The 19,016-nt window shown below is 40.6% G+C and overlaps 1 protein-coding gene across 1 annotated transcript; it reads left to right on the top strand.

Moving 5' to 3' along the window:
* The first annotated feature begins 17,176 nt into the window (after positions 1-17,176).
* On the top strand, positions 17,177-17,900 carry LOC128589701 (translationally-controlled tumor protein-like). The gene has a single exon (XM_053596461.1). The coding sequence runs from the start codon at positions 17,177-17,179 to the stop codon at positions 17,693-17,695; it is 519 nt and encodes a 172-aa protein (XP_053452436.1). The 3' UTR covers positions 17,696-17,900.
* The last annotated feature ends 1,116 nt before the right edge of the window (positions 17,901-19,016 follow it).

The raw sequence follows: 19,016 nt of genomic DNA, 5'->3' as shown, positions 1-19,016 counted from the left end.
CTTGTGATGCTTTACTAAGAATAATGTCTTCCACTTCCATCCAGGTTAATACGAAGGACGTACAGTCTCCATTTTTTTTAATGGCTGAATAGTATTCCATGGTATACATATACCACAGCTTGTTAATCCATTCCTGGGTTAGTGGGCATTTAGGCTGTTTCCACATTTTGGCGATTGTAAATTGAGCTGCAATAAACAGTCTAGTACAAGTGTCCTTATGATAAAAGGATTTTTTTCCTTCTGGGTAGATGCCCAGTAATGGGATTGCAGGATCGAACGGGAGGTCTAGGTTGAGTGCTTTGAGGTTTCTCCATACTTCCTTCCAGAAAGGTTGTACTAGTTTGCAGTCCCACCAGCAGTGTAAAAGTGTTCCCATCTCTCCACATCCACGCCAGCATCTGCAGTTTTGAGATTTTGTGATGTGGGCCATTCTCACTGGGGTTAGATGATATCTCAGGGATGTTTTGATTTGCATTTCTCTAATATATAGAGATGATGAACATTTTTTCATGTGTTTGTTAGCCATTCGTCTGTGGTCTTTAGAGAAAGTTCTATTCATGTCTCTTGCCCATTGATATAAGGGATTGTTGGCTTTTTTCATGTGGATTAATTTGAGTTCTCTATAGATCCTGGTTATCAAGCTTTTGTCTGATTGAAAATATGCAAATATCCTTTCCCATTGTGTGGGTTGTCTCTTTGCTTTGGTTATTGTCTCCTTAGCTGTACAGAAGCTTTTCAGTTTAATGAAGTCCCATTTGTTTATTTTTGTTGTTGTTGCAATTGCCATGGCAGTCTTCTTCATGAAGTCTTCCCCCAGGCCAATATCTTCCAGTGTTTTTCCTATGCTTTCTTTGAGGATTTTTATTGTTTCATGCCTTAAATTTAAGTCCTTTATCCATCTTGAGTCAATTTTTGTGAGTGGGGAAAGGTGTGGGTCCAGTTTCAGTCTTTTACATGTAGACAACCAGTTCTCCCAACACCATTTATTGAATAGGGAGTCTTTCCCCCAAGGTAAGTTCTTGTTTGGTTTATCGAAGATTAGGTGGTTGTAAGATGTTAGTTTCATTTCTTGGTGTTCAATTCGATTCCAAGTGTCTATGTCTCTGTTTTTGTGCCAGTACCATGCTGTCTTGAGCACTATGGCTTTGTAATACAGACTAAAATCTGGTATGCTGATGCCCCCAGCTTTATTTTTGTTACTAAGAACTGCCTTAGCTGTACGGGGTTTTTTCCGGTTCCATACAAAACGCAGAATCATTTTTTCAAAATCTTGAAAGTACGATGTAGGTACTTTGATAGGAATGGCATTGAATAGGTAGATTGCTTTGGGAAGTATAGACATTTTAACAATGTTGATTCTTCCCATCCATGAGCATGGTATGTTCTTCCATTTGTTAATATCCTCTGCTATTTCCTTTCTGAGGAGTTCATAGTTTTCTTTATAGAGGTCCTTCGCCTCCTTCGTTAGGTATATTCCTAGGTATTTCATTTTCTTTCAAACTATGGTGAAGGGAGTTGTGTCCTTAATTAGCTTCTCATCTTGACTGTTATTGGTGTATACAAAGGCTACTGACTTGTGGACATTGATTTTATATCCTGAAACATTACTGTATTTTTTGATGACTTCTAGGAGTCTTGTGGTTGAGTCTTTGGGGTTCTGTAAGTATAAGATCATGTCATCAGCAAAGAGGGAGAGTTTGACCTCCTCTGCTCCCATTTGGATTCCCTTTATTTCCTTGTCTTGCCTAATTGTATTGGCAAGAACTTCTAGCACTATGTTGAATAGTAAAGGTGACAGAGGACAACCTTGTCTTGTTCCAGTTTTAAGAGGAAAAGCTTTCAGTTTTACTCCATTCAGTAAAATATTGGCTGTGGGTTTGTCATAGATAGCTTCAATCAGTTTTAGAAATGTGCCACCTCTGCCTATACTCTTCAGTGTTCTAATTAGAAAAGGATGCTGGATTTTATCAAATGGTTTTTCTGCATCTATTGAGAGGATCATGTGATCTTTATTTTTGCCTCTGTTAATATGGTGGATAACGTTTATGGACTTGCGTATGTTAAACCAGCCTTGCATCCCTGGGATGAAGCCTACTTGATCATGATGAATGACTTTTTTGATGATAAGCTGTAATCTATTGGCTAGGATTTTGTTGAGAATTTTTCCATCTATATTCATGAGTGAGATTGGTCTGAAATTCTCCTTTTTGTTTGGGTCTTTTCCTGGTTTTGGTATCAGGGTGATGTTTGCTTCATAGAATGTGTTGGGGAAGATTCCTTCTTCCTCAGTTTTTTGGAATAATTTCTGCAGTACAGGAATAAGCTCTTCCTTGAAGGTTTGATAGAATTCTGGAGTGAAGCCATCTGGACCAGGGCATTTTTTAGTTGGAAGCTTTTTATTGTTTCTTTGATCTCAGTGCTTGAAATTGGTCTGTTCAGGAGCTCTATTTCTTCCTGGCTAAGTCTAGGGAGAGGGTGTGATTCCAAATATTGATCCATTTCCTTCACATTGTCAAATTTCTGGGCATAGAGTTTCTGGTAGTATTCAGAGATGATCTCTTGTATCTCTGTGGGATCAGTTGTTATTTCCCCTTTATCGTTTCTGATTGAGGTTACTAGAGATTTTATTTTTCTAATTCTAGTTAGTCTGGCCAATGGTTTATCTATTTTATTTATTTTTTCAAAAAACCAACTCCTTGTTTCATTAATTTTCTGAATGATTCTTTTGTGTTCAATTTCATTGATCTCTGATTAGATTTTGGATATTTCTTTTCTTCTACTGAGTTTAGGCTTAGATTGTTCTTCTTTTTCCAATTCCATAAGATCTCTTGTGAGATTTTTGATGTGCTCTCTTTCTGTTTTTCGAATGTAGGCATCTAAAGCGATGAATTTTCCTCTCAAAACTGCTTTTGCAGTATCCCACAGGTTTTGGTAGCTTGTGTCTTCATTGTTGTTATGCTCAAGGAAGTTAATGATTTCCTGTTTTATTTCTTCCTGCACCCATCTGTTATTCAACAGAAGATTGTTTAATTTCCATGCCTTTGGGTGGGGTCGAGCATTTTTGTTAGAGTTGAGTTCCACCTTTAGTGCCTTATGGTCTGAAAAGATACAAGGTAAAATTTCAATTCTTTTGATTCTGTTGATATTTGTTTTGTGTCACAGGATATGATCAATTTTGGAGAATGTTCCATGGGGTGATGAGAAGAATGTATATTCTTTGTCTTTGGGGTGGAGTGTTCTATATGCATCTATCAAGCATAGTTGGTCTAAGGTCTCATTTAAATCTCTTATATCTTTGTTTAATTTCTGTTTAGAGGATCTGTCCAGCTCTGTAAGAGGAGTGTTAAAGTCCCCTGTTATGATGGTATTATCAGATATCATATTGCTCAGACTGAGTAAGGTCTGCTTCAAGAATCTGGGAGCATTTAAATTGGGTGCATAAATATTTAGAATTGAAATGTCTTCTTGTTGTAGTTTTCCCTTGACCAATATAAAGTGACCATCTTTGTCTTTTTTGACTTTAGTTGCTTTAAATCCACATGTATCTGAAAATAAGATTGCAACTCCTCTTTTCTTCTGAATGCCATTTGCCTGAAAAATTGTCTTCCAACCCTTGACTCGGAGCTTTAATTTGTCTTTTGAAGCCAGGTGTGTTTCTTGCAGACAGCAAATGGATGGCTTGTGTTTTTTAATCCAGTCAACCAATCTATGTCTCTTCAGTGGGGAATTCAAGCCATTAACATTTATGGAGATAATTGATAAGTGTGGTAGTATTCTATTCATCTTATTTGGTGAGAGTCCATTGCTTAGTTTTATCTTTTGCATCAGTGTGGAGGTTAGGTTCTGTCCTTTGATTTCTGAGTTCTTACTTTGCTGCTGATCCATTGTGGTGGTCAGTGTGCAGAACAGGTTCAAGTATTTCCTGTAGAGCTGGTCTTGTTGTGGCGAATTTCCTCAATGTTTGTATATCCGTAAATGATTTGATTTCTCCGTCAATTTTGAAGCTTAGCTTAGCAGGGTACAGAATTCTGGGCTGGAAATTGTTCTGTTTAAGTAGATTAAAGGTAGATGACCATTGTCTTCTTGCTTGGAAAGTTTCATTAGAGAAATCTGTGGTCACTCTGATGGGTTTGCCCCTGTAGGTCAACTGGCGCTTACTCCTGGCAGCTTGCAGAATCTTTTCTTTTGTCTTGACTTTGGACAGGTTCATTACAATGTGTCTTGGAGAAGCTCGGTTAGAATTTCCTCAATGTTTGTATATCCGTAAATGATTTGATTTCTCCATCAATTTTGAAGCTTAGCTTAGCAGGGTACAGAATTCTGGGCTGAAAATTGTTCTGTTAGAGTTGAGGCGACCTGGGGTCCGATATCCCTCTGAAAGCAGTGTGTCAGACTCTTTGGTGATGTTTCGGAAATTTTCTTTTATAATATTCTCTAGTATGGCTTCCATTCCTCTGGGGCATTCTTCTTCCCCTTCTGGAATTCCTATAACTCATATGTTGGAACGCTTCATAAAGTCCCATAATTCTGACAGTGAACGTTCTGCTTTCTCTCTCTTCTTTTCTGCCTCTTTCACTATTTGAGTTATCTCAAAAACTTTGTCTTCTACCTCTGAAATTCTTTCTTCTGCATGGTCTAACCTGTTGCTGATACTTTCCATTGCATCTTTAAGTTCCCTGATTGACTGTTTCAGTTCCTTCAGCTCTGCTATATCCTTTTTATATTCTTCATATCGTTCATCTCTGATTTGATTCTGTTTTTGGATTTCCTTTTGGTTATTTTCCACTTTATTAGCAGTTTCCTTCATTGTTTCCATCATTTCTTTCATTGTTTTCAACATGTGTATTCTAAATTCCCTTTCTGTCATTCCTAACATTTCTGTATAGGTGGAATCCTCTGCAGTAGCTACCTCATGGTCTCTTGGCGGGGTTGTTCTGGACTGGTTCTTCATGTTGCCTGGAGTTTTCTGCTGATTCTTCCTCATGAGTGATTTCTTTTATCTGTTTCCTTGCCCTAATTTTCCTTTCACTTCCTCTTGCTCTTTAAGTTCTTGTGCCTGTGGACTAAGGGTTACAGGACCAGAAGGGTGAGAAGGTTGAGGAGCAAAAAAGGGATGAAAGAAAGGAGGACCGAGTGATAAGAAAAAAAAGAAAGATAGAGAAAGGAGAGGGGGTGGGGATAAGGAGTATTGACAAAAAGAAGAGAGGTACAGAAAGAGGGAGACAGGGCAATATAGGTGTACAGTAGGGTACTTTGACACAACCTTAAAAAACCCCACCTTCTGGGAGTGCCCAGTTGGGTGGTTCCCTTGAGGTCAGCAGCTCTTTGCTAACCTGATCAGACACAGTACCCCACCTCCACGAAGTAGAGAGGAAAAACAAAAATGCTATAAATCAAACCAAAACAAGCAAACAGAAAATTTTACGGGGATATGATTGGGTGAAAAAACAAATGATAGCGGTAGAAACACTAGCAAAAATGAAGTTGTAGTTATTAAAAAAAGCAGCAATGGGAAATTATAATTAAACTAGAAAAATTGAGAAAGAAAAGGGATCTGTATGTAAAAGATTGAAATTAAAAAACAAAAGAACATCAACAACGTCAAAATAAACAAACAAACAAAAAAAAACAACAACCAAACCAAAAAAAAGAAAAAAATACACAACCAAAAACAAAGCAGTTTGTATATGTTATTGAATATCGTCTGGGCAACACGTGGTCTTCTGGAGTATGAGATGTTAGTCACAGTTCTGATACGACTGGAGGCTGCTGATTTCTCAAACCCCAGCAGGTAGACACCCTAAATCTCTCTTCAGCCCACTTAAAAGGCTCTTTGAACTTATAAACTTGCTGAGCAGAAGCTTTCCCAGCTTTCTCGCTGGAATCACCGCTGAAGTGGCTATCCACTTACACAGTGTGCCAAAACCGGTCTCACTCTGCCCCTAAGGGTCAGGGCTGCAAGGCGGCTCAGACCCCACCCTTAGGCTACTTGGTTGCTGGGTTACAAGCTCCCACCCGTTTCTAGCTCTGCGACCCTGAGGGCGGAGCTTGCCGGGGCAGATCACTGACAATGGTTCCGTGTGACCCACCGCCAAACACTATTAGCTCTGTCTGGCTCAGCGTCTCAGACTGGGGCCCTAGACAACGGCCAAATTTCTCCGCACTCCCGCTCAGGCCTTCCCCAGGGCAGTTCAACTCAGTGCCAAGCCCAAGGACATCAAAACAGTTCACAGGTAAGGCCTTTCTGGTTTGCAGTCTCGCTGCTACTGAACTTAGAGTTGTGGGCGGGTTTAGACGGATTGAACACACGCGACCACTTGCTGGTTTTCCACTGTTTTAGTCCTCCTCTTGGGGTCCAGAAGTCTCTTGCTGACTCCCTGTATCCTCATAGGAGTGATGATAGGCAGTTCCCACCAGCCAGAGATGCCTGGAATCCTATCTCCCCAGATTCACGGTGCCCAGATGCAAGGAAGCTGTTACTCGGCTGCCATCTTGCTCCGCCTCCCGTTCAATTTATTTTAATTCATTTATTATTATATTTTTTGAGACAGACTCTCACTCTGTCATCCTCGGTAGAGTGCTGTGGCAACAAAGCTCCTAGCAACCTCCAACTCTTGGGCTCACATTCCTCAGGTAAAAGGTTTTCTTTCTCAGGCACATTGTAAGGATGGCCACAGATGCATCTACTTGTGTGCAAGGAGTGTCAACCCCAAATTATCAAAATGGTCTAAATTTAGTCGATAGAGAGCCTCCCAAGTAGCTGGGACTATAGGTGCCCACCACAACACCTGGCTAATTTTTTTTAGAGATAGGGTCTCACTTTTGCTCTGGTTCGTCTCAACTCCTGCCCTCAAGCAGTCTACTGTCTAGGCCTCACAGAATGCTAGAATTAAAGGCATGAGCCACTGCGCCTGACACAAATAGGAGTTTGTTAAGGTGTGCTGGACACAGTCCTTGGGGAGCTCCTAGTGATGAGCAGCCCAAGGGGGTGGTTAAATCTGGGACTCATCCATCATCTCAGGCTAAATGGCAAAAGAAAAGGTCGGGGCTTCTGGGCAGGCGAGGCAAGTTAAAGGAAGGTAACCAGGAAAAGTAAGGTACCTGAGGGTTGTTTAGTAAGGTTTGTCATCCAGATTCAAGTCAGTATCATCTCCCAGGGAACAAGAGTGGTTAAGAGTCCTGCTCTTCTTGGTAGGGGAGAGGGAAGCACCTTTTACATAAAAATTTTTCTTATAAATATTATGTAAGGAAAAGGAAATTTTGTACTCCAATTTTAAGCTTTTCCTGGGTCTGCTAATTCTCAGTAGCCTTTGGCTCAAAAGAATCTATATACCAAAGGTGCATACTTAGAGATAGCAGATTTTGGGTTCTCCTATGGCTCCTGGACTGGGGACAACTGATCCTCTCCTGTGGAAATAACTGCCGTTTAAAAGCAAAACACACACTTTTTCCCTTTCTGAGAAATACGTAGAAAATGATTTAGGCCATTCGGACCACCCATGAAAGCCATCTGTGCATGGGAGGAGGGGCAATGTCCATGTAGGTGTGGGTAACATGACTCAGAACCACAGAGCTGAGAGTCTGGCCAAGAGAAGTCCTGACTAGGAGCTGCACTGTCCTTCCCTGCTGGGGGTGAGGATGTGCAACTCTATCACACTCCGTAGCCAAATCCCGGAATGTGCTCCCAAAGCAGCAGGAGGCTAAGGACATATTCTCTGAAGCCTTGGTTTGGATCCCAGCTCTGCCACGTACAAACTGTGTGGCCTCCCGCAGCTTCCTTAGCATATCTGTGTCTCACTTTCCTCATCTGTAAAAGGTGGACCTACCTCATATTTTTGTAAAACTTCAGGAGCTGATTGCATATGAAACCCTAAGCCAAGGCCAGGTGTGCTCTGTTAAGTGTTCCCTGCTCTGTTGTTGTAGTGTTCATTGTTATTCTGAGGAACCTGGGATTCAGAGCAGAAAAGCCCTGGCTCATGTGGCTGCTATGCCTCTTACTAACTGCGACCCTGGGCTAGTTACTTATCCATCTGCTGCCTCAGTTTTCCGATCTCTACAAGAGCTGTGATAATAGTACCTTCCTTGTGGCACTGTTGTGAGAACTAACTGAGATCCTCCATTTAAGGTGCTAATTAGAATGGTCCTGGCAGGCACAAGCACTCAGCAAATGTCTGTGTGGGTATCTTGTGTTTAAATATGTGCAGCCCTGTCAGCACATGCCCTTATTAATATTTACCGCATGCCCTCAAGGCATGGGGCTCTGTGCTAGGACCCCTGGGGAATATGGGGGAAATTAGGGCTTGAAGGGATGTGGGAAACCCTGACCAACTTTATTCCTTGTCAGATTTTAACTCTGAGCTCTGAAGGTCTCCATCTTCATTAGCCAAAAGAGACATGGCCCCATCTGCTAGCTTCCAGGAGCAGTGTCACTGGCTGTGACTCGATACTACTGCAATGGTGAAGAGGGCAGTTGGTATTGTTCCCCCAAAGTGGCTGGGTTTTCTGGCAGCCAATGACCAATTACTTGAAGAAATCCAGGGGAAGGCAGATCAGTGACTAGCCCCAGAGTGGAGACACTGGGAGAAAACACCAACTCCATCTGGGACTGGAGATGTGTTGGCATTAGGCAAGCTGTTACCAATCCCAAACAGTTCTGCTGGGTGAGACAGAGTGGGTGTGCCAGGGAGCCAAAGAAGGCTTGTGTTTTTCACTTCCCTGCTTTTTTTACTCCAAGTACTGTTGTGAGTTAGCATACGCCATCTCAGATGTGTGAATGAACTGTAAATTGCGTCTGTGGCACCTACAGTTAGAAATGATCTATTTGGGAAGGAGGGAAAAGGAAATTCAGAATAGGATAGAGATCTAGTGTCTTCAAAGGGAATAGCCTTCAGTGTTCTGGGACAGGAGCTCGGGAATTTGGGTGACTTGCCAAAAACAATCCCAAGCCATCTATCTCCACCGTTCCACTTCAAAACTTGGCAAAAGCAGGGTTGAGGCAAGGCAGCACCTCGACTGTCTTCATGCTTCAATAGTTCCAAAAGATGACATCATCTGTTACTGCAGTTCCCTTTTCTAACAATGGAAATCAGATTTGAAAATCAAAAGTGGTCAGAATCAGCTATTTATACAAGCTCCTCTCTCCCATTTATAAGCGTACACAACCAATTCTTCAGTTTTAAAAATTATTTTATTTTCAAGAGCATGCATTAGTAGAGTGGTGTAAAGGCAGAAAGAGATAATATATCCAGAAGCATAAATCCAGAATGGATTCGCTTTCATATGTGACCCTTTTTGCCTGAATAACAGCCTTTGTAAAAACTTCCAATTTCCACTCATGCATCCTGGATTTCACTCTCATTGGTCATTTTAATCTGGAAATTATTATTTCTTACCTTATGGAAGAATATACTTTAAAAAGCCAGTGTTCTCTACCCTTTGGGGGAATTGAGAAAACAGGGACTATGTAGCCTAGACAATTTCCCCCTAAAATGAAGGCAGGTAAAGACCATGGGACAATGGCTGTCTTTGTCCTAACACTCTATATTACACTCTCAGGGACAGCAGCTATGAAACACAATGGAAAAAAGAATGCCAGCACCTCCCATAATGGACAGCATCCACTTCCAGCAGCTCTGTCTAACCATTCAGTCATTCATTCGTTCACTCATTTTCTGTCCCAGGCACTAGGAAATGACAGTGAATCGGACCTGGTTCCTCCTCTGCAGTGGACAGAAAGGCCCATCAGTCTCTCAGCTCCTACTCTAGGTCCTGACTCTCCAGGTGCTTGGTTATCATTGCTGCTGTCATTGGTAAGCATTTGCTGATCTTTTTTGGCAGCTCAGTATTCAAACCATTCTTCAGTATGCACATATTATGGGCTCCACTTTTTTATGTCTTCGTAGGAAGCAGGAACCACTCCTAACACCAGACTCTCTCTTTCTTAGCCTCCCTTGCAGCTTGAATGAGGACAGTACAAGAATGCTGATTGGAGGATCAGTGCTGCACAGTGACTTGGGAACTGGAGGGTCAGCCAGCATCCATCCCAATGGGTGTGTAGGCAGTGGTGTGACAACTCCAGAGACAGTCCCAGCAAGGTGACGCAAGCAGTGAAATCTTCTTGGGACTAATGCTCCTGTGATTCAGGAGGTTTATCCAGCCACATGGCCCCTATTCCTGCCTCTGGAGATCTTGAAAATTCAGTGAATGACCCAATATTTTAATACATTTCTTACTGCTTAAATTAGCCAAGCTTGGTTTCTGTGGCTTGTATTAAGCCCCCTGAGACCCACATCTATAGCATACAACTTTCAGCACCCAAGTGCAAAAGATGAGAGTGACAGGAGGCAAGAAAGAGAGGGTTAATCAGAAAGATTCAGAAAACAAACCTTGGTCTTTCCCCATAAGGTGTCAGAAGCTGACTCTACATAATGGAGAGTTCTTTTTGGTCCCAGACTTTCTGTGCTATCACTATATTATAAACATATTATCTTTCAAGTTATATAAATTTAAATTAATCAAACTGCATTTTGTAATTCCTATTAATCCAGTAATCCTATTTCTAGGAACTTACCCCAGATAAATCAGCTGTCATTTCATTTCAAGAATATTTTATTAGTCAAGATTTTCCACAGAAATAGATCCAATAGGCTATATGCTATAGATATGGAAAGAGATTTCTTATGAGGGAGGCTTATTAATCCCCAATTGGCCATCTGCAAGCTGGAAGCCCAGGGAAGCTGGTGGTATAGATCCACTCCAAGTCCAAAGGCCTCAGAATCAGGGAAGCCAGTGGTATGAATCTGGAAACCAGAGAACCAGGAACACTGATGTCCCAGGATGGGAGAAGGTGGATGTCCCAGCTGAAGAAGAGAAAAAACAAATTCACTTTTTTCTCCATCTTTTTGTTCTATTTGCACTCTCAGAATATTGGATGATGCCTGCTCACATTGGTGAGTCCACATCTTTACTCAAGTGGTAATCTCTTCCAGAAACACTCTCACCCAGAAATAACATCTACCAGCTATCTGGGCATCCCTTAGCCCAGCCAAGTTGGCACATAAAATCAACCATCACAATGTTTGTTATCATATTATTAATAAAAACACTGAAACATAGAACTACCCAAATGATGTTCTTAAAGAGCAATAAAAAGACCAAAAATTTTAACAGCTGTTATCTCTAAATTGTGACAGTGCAGAGTTTTTTTTTTTATTTCTGAAAGGAAAGGAAACAATTGTATACTATTTATTTTGCAAATACATATTATTTTATTTACTTCTTCTGTAATTGTTATGCATTATTCTTGCCTTTAAAAATATTAAAAAGCTTATATGCATATAGGAAATATATAATTATAAACGGATATGTACATAAAAATATATTTGAAATTCTGATTTTTTTACAAATTCAGACTACTGTCGAACCGGTATTTCTAAGTTAGTGAAGTTCTGCCCATACCATATTTGCAAATATTGTGTTAAGAAAACAATACTGGTAGAAATTCCACTATGTCCTATCAACAACAGGTATATAGTGTGGACTTTCCTAACACTCTTCCCAAAACACAATAAGACAGAATTTAGGCATATAAGAAGTTTACAGGATATATTATAGATTTTTAAAATATATATATTTTAAAGAAAAGAATGGTAAGATAAAATAATGACAAATGACAAATAAATAGTAAATATTTTGAAAACTACAGGAATTTAAGAAAAGATGGTTGACTCCAGTTGGACAGATGGGTTTTCATGAAGGTGGTATGACTTACTCCATGCCAGTGACTTTCAGTTTTTAGTCTTGGAATTTTTTTATATTCTTGAAAATTATTGAAGACCCCAAAGAGCTTTTATATGTGTGCTACACAGATATTTACCCAATTAGAAATCAAAACAGAAATTTTAAGAATGTTTGTTTATCAAATTATTTTAAAATAACTGTAGAGAACCCAATCACATGATAACACAAATAACATATTTTTATGGAAAAATAGCTATATTTTCTAAAACAAAAGAAAAATTAGTGAGAATAGTAGTATTTTACATTTTGTAAATCTCTGATAACTAGTTTAATAAAAACCAGCTTGATTCTCATATCTGTTTCTATATCAATCTATCATGACATGTTTAGTTGGTTAAAGCATATGACTAACCTGGCCTTATACAGACATCAGATGGAAAAAGGAGGAGTATATAGCCTTTTTCAATAATAGTGGGTATTTTTTCTTTGACAAGATACCTGTCTTACTCTATTCAAGGTGCTATGACAAAACACCATTAACTATGTAGCTTATAAATAACAGAAATGTATTCCTCACAGTTCTAGAAGCTGGGAATTCCAGGATCAGGGTACTAGCAGATTTAGTATCTGCTGAGGACCTGCTCCCAGGCTTAGAGATGGTACCTTCTCCTTGTGTCCTCATGTGGTGGGAAGAAACAAGGCAGCCTCTAGGGCCTCCTCTACAAGGGCCCCAGTCCTCTTCAGGAGGGTTCTGCCTCCACAATCCAGTCACCTCCTGAAGGCCCCATCTCCTAGCATCTTCACATTCATGATGTGGCTTCCTTCTATGAATTTTGGGGGAGGTGCAAACAACCAGACCATGGCAACATCAAAGCTTAAGTAGTAATCTTAGAAGTTAAGTGCAATTTGGAATCTGAAACCACATCAACAAACATTTATCCTCTATAATATTCAAGCCCATTGGTATACATGGACTTTGAATGGCTCTTTTACACATGCTTGATTTTGTTACATAATGCTCTGGTCACTGGGAAATTTTTAACTTCAAAATATTAACACATTTTATAATCAATATTTTAAAAATCACATTTGTTAATATTATCAGGGATTTCATCCAAAAAAAAAAGAATCTTCAGGGGACAGAGACAAGATGGCGATTGAAGCCAGCTTTCCACAGAGGCTCCCATCCAGAAGGAGAGTTAAAGGACAGAAATTTAGCAAGTAACCTGACAGATTAGAGCTACACCAAGAGAGAAGGTTAAAAAACGCACATCAACCCCGCTGAGGCGAGCTGTGACCCCAAAGATACAAACAAAAGGTACAAAATCCATCACCAAGCAGACGGAAGTCCCTTCCCCCATGAGAACAGCTCAGAGTAGCCCATAAACAAATGAGCAGAGTTCAAAAGTCCTCCCATTATACTCCAGGGGAGAGACCCTCTAAAAACTGGACCTACTTCCCCTACTAGGGTGCCATGGTGCTCTCCTGCCAGGCATAAAACTGTGTAAAACTGTATATATTCTCGACCTGCAGTTCTGAGCTGCCAGCGCTCCCTTCCACTCTCACTCTGAGGTCTGGAGGCCTGTCCCCCAGGAGTCCAGATTCCTAGGTATTTTCTCTAGAGGTGTGGACAGGGCCTAGACTGCAGCTGGTCAGTGCTGATTTGGTGGCACAGGAGTGAGGAGAGGACGGTTGGCTGAGAGGGAACCACACAGAAGTGGCGGTGCCCCGGGGCGCAGAAAAGCAGCCATTTTTGGCAAAAATAGGGCTCACCCGGGGATATTCCAGAGTCACAGCCCCATCTCTCTGGGCAACCAGAGGAGGCCGGGCATCTTCTCAAGTGGCAACCACCTGCAGAACAGATCTGGGACAGAAACACAGGCCCCGTGAGTAAAGGGTTTGCCTGAGGCAGTACCGGCCTGGGTGGAGCACGGGGACTAGAAAATGCACATGCAGAGCTGGCAGATTCCCAGGGCAGGACCCAGAGGATCACTTTACTAAGCCTAAGACACACCTGGCCCCCAGGGGATCATCAGCCTAAACAAAGGAGAGCAGGCAGAGGCTGGAACTCTCAGGTAATGGTGCTCCAAATACAAACTACAGCTGAGACTGGACAGCAGCACGGACAGGGCCTGAGGAACAGGTTGTATTAACTCAAAACAGCTTCTCTTGTGCAAGGGGAATTTAGCAGGGGCAGAAACAAATTCCGCAAAGTTGTTCTGTTCTGTCAGTAACATCAATCAGGGGTGGGGCTGGAACTGAGTGAACCACCCCAGCCTCTATTAAACACCCGAGGTTGTCAGGCCTTACCTCCCCCTGCTGGATAGAGGCAGAAAGCAATGGCCTTGCTGAGGAGACACAGATCTCCTTGTGATTCAGGCAGGTGCAAACCCCTAGAGTATCTGCTCATTGGAGGCAACTGGGTCACAACCCTGCAGGGTTATCAGTGACTGGGTGTGACAGTGGTGCAAGGTGGGGAAGGAGGCACCAACCTTCCCAGACTAATCTATTTTCTGGGTGGATCCTCCTGACTTCATGGAGCACTGGAGCAAGTCATATTTGAGTTGTCAGCAGACCCCTGCAATCTAGTTGCCAGAGACCTTTTAAACTCTCCCACCTGAGACAGGTGCTGACTGAGACAATTGATTCGGATCTTTTGAACTGAGCCAATCGCCCGAGGACTATCCAAGTGGTACCCTGGGTGTGTGGTTATAGGAATGTTTGATTTTCCTTTTCCAATTGTTGCCTGTGGGGGGGGCGGGGTGACTTAATTGTTGGTATTTCTCCACAGCTGAGACTTCAAAACAGAGTAACTGTTTCACTAGGGTTGGACAGAGACCAGCTGAAAACAAGACAGAGCCACTTAGCCACACCACACTAAACAGGTCCCCAGTTTCTCAGGCCATAGCACTGCAGGGGTCCTTGGCAAAGCTCCAGGGGGAAAGGTCCAGACACCCGTCCCAGCTTTTGTGCAAAGGGCTGGTTAATCACTACTCCTGGAGCCCTGAACCCAACTTTTCTTTATCTACTCATCTAGTCAAATGGTGTAAAATAATCATGGGGCAAAATCAGCAGAAAAAGTCTGGTAACATGAATAACCAGAATACATCAATACCCTCCCCCAAGGAAAGATATGGCAGATGTAACTGAAGATCCCATTCATAAACAGATGGCCGAGATGTCAGAAATCGAATCCAGAATTTGGATTACAAACAAGATTAATAGAATGGAAGAAAAATTGGAATTAGAAATTCAAGGAGCAATTCAAAAGTTGGAATTAGAAATTCGAGGAGAAATTCAAAAGTTGTCTCAAGAATTCAACAAATTTAAAGAAAAACCACCAAAGATTTTGACACATTGAAGCAAGAATTTGCAGTCCTCAAAGATCTGAACAATACAGTAGAATCCCTCAGTAACAGAGTGGAGCAAGCAGAAGGAAGGATTTCTGACATTGAAGACAAAGCTATTGAATGCTCCCAGACTCTCAAAGAGGAAGAGAAATGGAGAGCAAAAATAGATAATTCTCTCAGAAAGCTCTGGAATATTCAAAGAAGGCTAATATCCGCCTCATTGGAATCCCTGAAAGCAATGAAGTGGCTTCGCAGGGCACAGAGGCTCTTCTCCATGAAATTATGAAGGAGAATTTTCCAGACATGCCAAGAGATTCTGAAATTCAGATAGCAGACAGTTTTGGAACCCCAGCATGATTCAACCTGAATAAGACATTCCCCCAGGCACATTATAATTAACTTCACTAAAGTTAATATGAAGGAGAAAATTCTGAAAGCATTCAGACATAGGAGGACCATAACCTACAAAGGGAAAAATATAAGAATGACTGCAGATCTCTCTGCTGAAAACTTTTAAGCAGGAAGAGGGTGATCATCAACTTTTAATCTCCTAAAACAAAGTAACATTAAACCCCAGATCCTGTATCCAGCTAAACTGAGTTTCATTTATGATGGAGAAATGAAATACTTTAATGATATTAATGATATTCAAATGTTGAAGAAATTTGCCATAACCAAACCAGCTCTTCAGGATATTCTCAGACCTATCCTCCATAATGACCAGCCCAATCCTCTACCACAAAAGTAAACTCACTCAGAAACTTTTGATCAAACTCCAACTTCCACAGAAGTAAAAAGGTTAAAAATGTCCACTGGCCTTTCAAAAAACTTGATACCCAAAATTTTACCAGACTAATCAAATATAGAATCCATCAGTGTGAATGGTTTAAACTGTCCTCTAAAGAGGCACAGGTTGGCTGACTGTATACAAAAACTCAGGCCAGATATTTGCTGCATACAAGAATCTCATCTTACCTTAAAAGATAAATATAGATTCAGGGTGAAAGGATGGCTGTCCATATTTCAGACAAATGGAAATCAGAAAAATGCACATGTTGCAAATATATTTGCAGATACAATAGGCTTTAAACCAACAAAAGTAAGGAAGGATAAGAATGGTCACTTCATATTTGTTAAGGATGATACCCAATATGATGAAATTTTAATTATTAATATTTATGCACGCAACCAGTATACACCTCAATTTATAAGAGAAACTCTAACAGACATGAGCAACTTGATTTCCTCCAGCTCCATAATAGTCAGAGATTTTAACTCTCCTTTGGCATTGTTGGATAGATCATCCAATAAGAAGCTGAGCAAAGAAATTTTAGATTTAAACCTAACCATCCAACATTTGGATTTAGCAGACATCTACAGAACATTTCATCCCAACAAAACTGAATAAACATACTTCTCACCAGCCCATGGAACATACTCCAAAATCGATCACATCTTAGGTCACAAGTCTAACCTCAGTAAATTTAAAGGAACAGAAATTATTCCTTGCATCTTCTCGGACCACCATGGAAAAAAAAGTTGAACTCAGTAACAATAGGAATCTGCATACTCATACAAAAACATGGAAGTTAAATAACCTTATGCAGAATGATAGCTGGGTCAGAGATGAGATTAAGAAGGAAATTGCCAAATTTTTGGAACAAAACGACAATCTAGATATGAATTAACAGAACCTCTGGGATACCGCAAAGGCAGTCCTAAGAGGGAAATTTATAGCACTGCAAGCCTTCCTCAAGAAAATGGAAAGAGAGGAAGTTAACAACTTAATGAGACATCTCAAGCAACTGGAAAAGGAAGACCAATACAACCCCAAACCTAGTAGAAGAAAAGAAATAGCCAAAATTAGAGCAGAATTAAATGAAATTGAAAACAAAACAATTATACAACAGATCGATAAATCAAAAAGTTGGGTTTTTTGGCCCTCTATATGAGGTTGGGGAGCGGCTGGATCGGCCTTTTCCACCCGCTCCCCACCCCCCCAGCGCCGCTCCAGCTCTGCCAGACTCTCTCTGAGCTCCGGCCTCCTGCAAAGCTAGTGCCCCGGCTGTCTCCCTTCAGCTGCCATCATGATTATGTGCCGGGACCTCATCAGCCATGATGAGATGTTCCCCAACATTTACAAGATCCGAGAGATCGCAGATGGCCTATGCTTGGAGGTGGAGGGGAAGATGGTCAGTAGGACAGAGGGTAACATTGATGACTCGCTCATTGGTGGAAATGCTTCCGCTAAAGGACCTGAGGGCGAAGGTACCGAAAGCACAGTTATCACTGGTGTTGATATTGTCATGAACCATCACTTGCAGGAAACCAGTTTCACAAAAGAAGCCTACAAGAAGTACATCAAAGATTACATGAAGTCAATCAAAGGCAAACTTGAAGAACAGAGACCAGAAAGAGTAAAACCTTTTATGACAGGGGCTGCAGAACAAATGAAGCACATCCTAGCTAATTTCAAAAACTACCAGTTCTTTATTGGTGAAAACATGAATCCAGATGGCATGGTTGCTCTCCTGGACTACTGTGAGGATGGTGTGACCCCATATATGATTTTCTTTAAGGATGGTTTAGAAATGGAAAAATGTTAACAAATTTGGCGATTACTTTGGATCTATCACCTGTCATCATAACTGGCTGCTGCTTGTCATCCACACAACACCAGGACTTAAGACAAACGGGACTGATGTCACTTGAGCTCTTCATTTATTTTGACCGTGATTTATTTGGAGTGGAGGCATTGTTTTTAAGGAAAAACATGTCATGTAGGTTGTTTAAAAATAAAATGCATTTAAACTCAAAAAAAAAAAAAAAGTTGGTTTTTTGAAAAGGTCAATAAAATTGATAAACCTTTGTCTAACCTAACCAGGAAAAAAAGAGTAAAATCTATAATTTCATCAATAAAAAATGACAAAGACAAAATAACAACAGACTCCTCAGAAATTCAAAAAATCCTTAATGAATATTACAAAAAAATTTATTCTCAGAAATAGGAAAATCTGAAGGAAATTGACCAATACTTGGAAACACGTCACCTTCCAAGACTTAGCCAGAATCAAGTGGAAATGTTGAACAGGCCTATATCAAGTTCTGAAATTGCATCAACCATACAAAATCTCCCTAAAAAGAAAATGGCGGGACCAGGTGGCTTCACGTCAGAATTCTACCAAACCTTTAAAGAGGAACTAGTACCTATATTACTCAACCTGTTCCAAAATATAGAAAAAGAAGGAAGACTACCCAACACGTTCTATAAAGAAAACATCACCCTGATCCCCAAACCACGAGAAGACCCAACAAGAAAAGAAAATTATAGACCAATATCATTAATGAATATAGACTCAAAAATATTCAACAAGATCCTAACAAACAGAATCCAGCAACACATCAAACAAATTATACATCATGACCAAGTTGGTTTTATCCCAGGGTCTCAAGGCTGGTTCAATATACGTAAATCTATAAGTATAATTCAGCACATAAACAAATTGAAAAACAAAGACCATATGATTCTCTCAATTGATGCAGAAAAAGCTTTTGATAATATCCAGCATTCCTTCATGATCAGAACACTTAAGAAAATCGGTATAGAAGGGACATTTCTTAAACTGATAGAGACCATCTACAGCAAACCCACAGCCAATATCCTATTGAATGGAGTTAAATTAAAATCATTTCCACTCAGATCAGGAACCAGACAAGGCTGCCCATTGTCTCCACTGCTCTTTAATATTGTAATGAATATTTTAGCCATCACAATTAGGAAAGAAAAGGCCATCAAGGATATGAATATAGGGTCAGAAGAGATCAAACTTTCGCTCTTTGCAGATGACGTGATAGTTATGTAGAGATTCTACTACAAAACTCTGGGAAGTGACCATGGAATACAGCAGTGTCTCAGGTTACAAAATC

The sequence above is a fragment of the Nycticebus coucang genome, chromosome 1, assembly GCF_027406575.1.
Source record: "Nycticebus coucang isolate mNycCou1 chromosome 1, mNycCou1.pri, whole genome shotgun sequence".
Taxonomy (NCBI): domain Eukaryota; kingdom Metazoa; phylum Chordata; class Mammalia; order Primates; family Lorisidae; genus Nycticebus; species Nycticebus coucang.
This window is presented reverse-complemented; position numbering and strand designations above follow the sequence as displayed.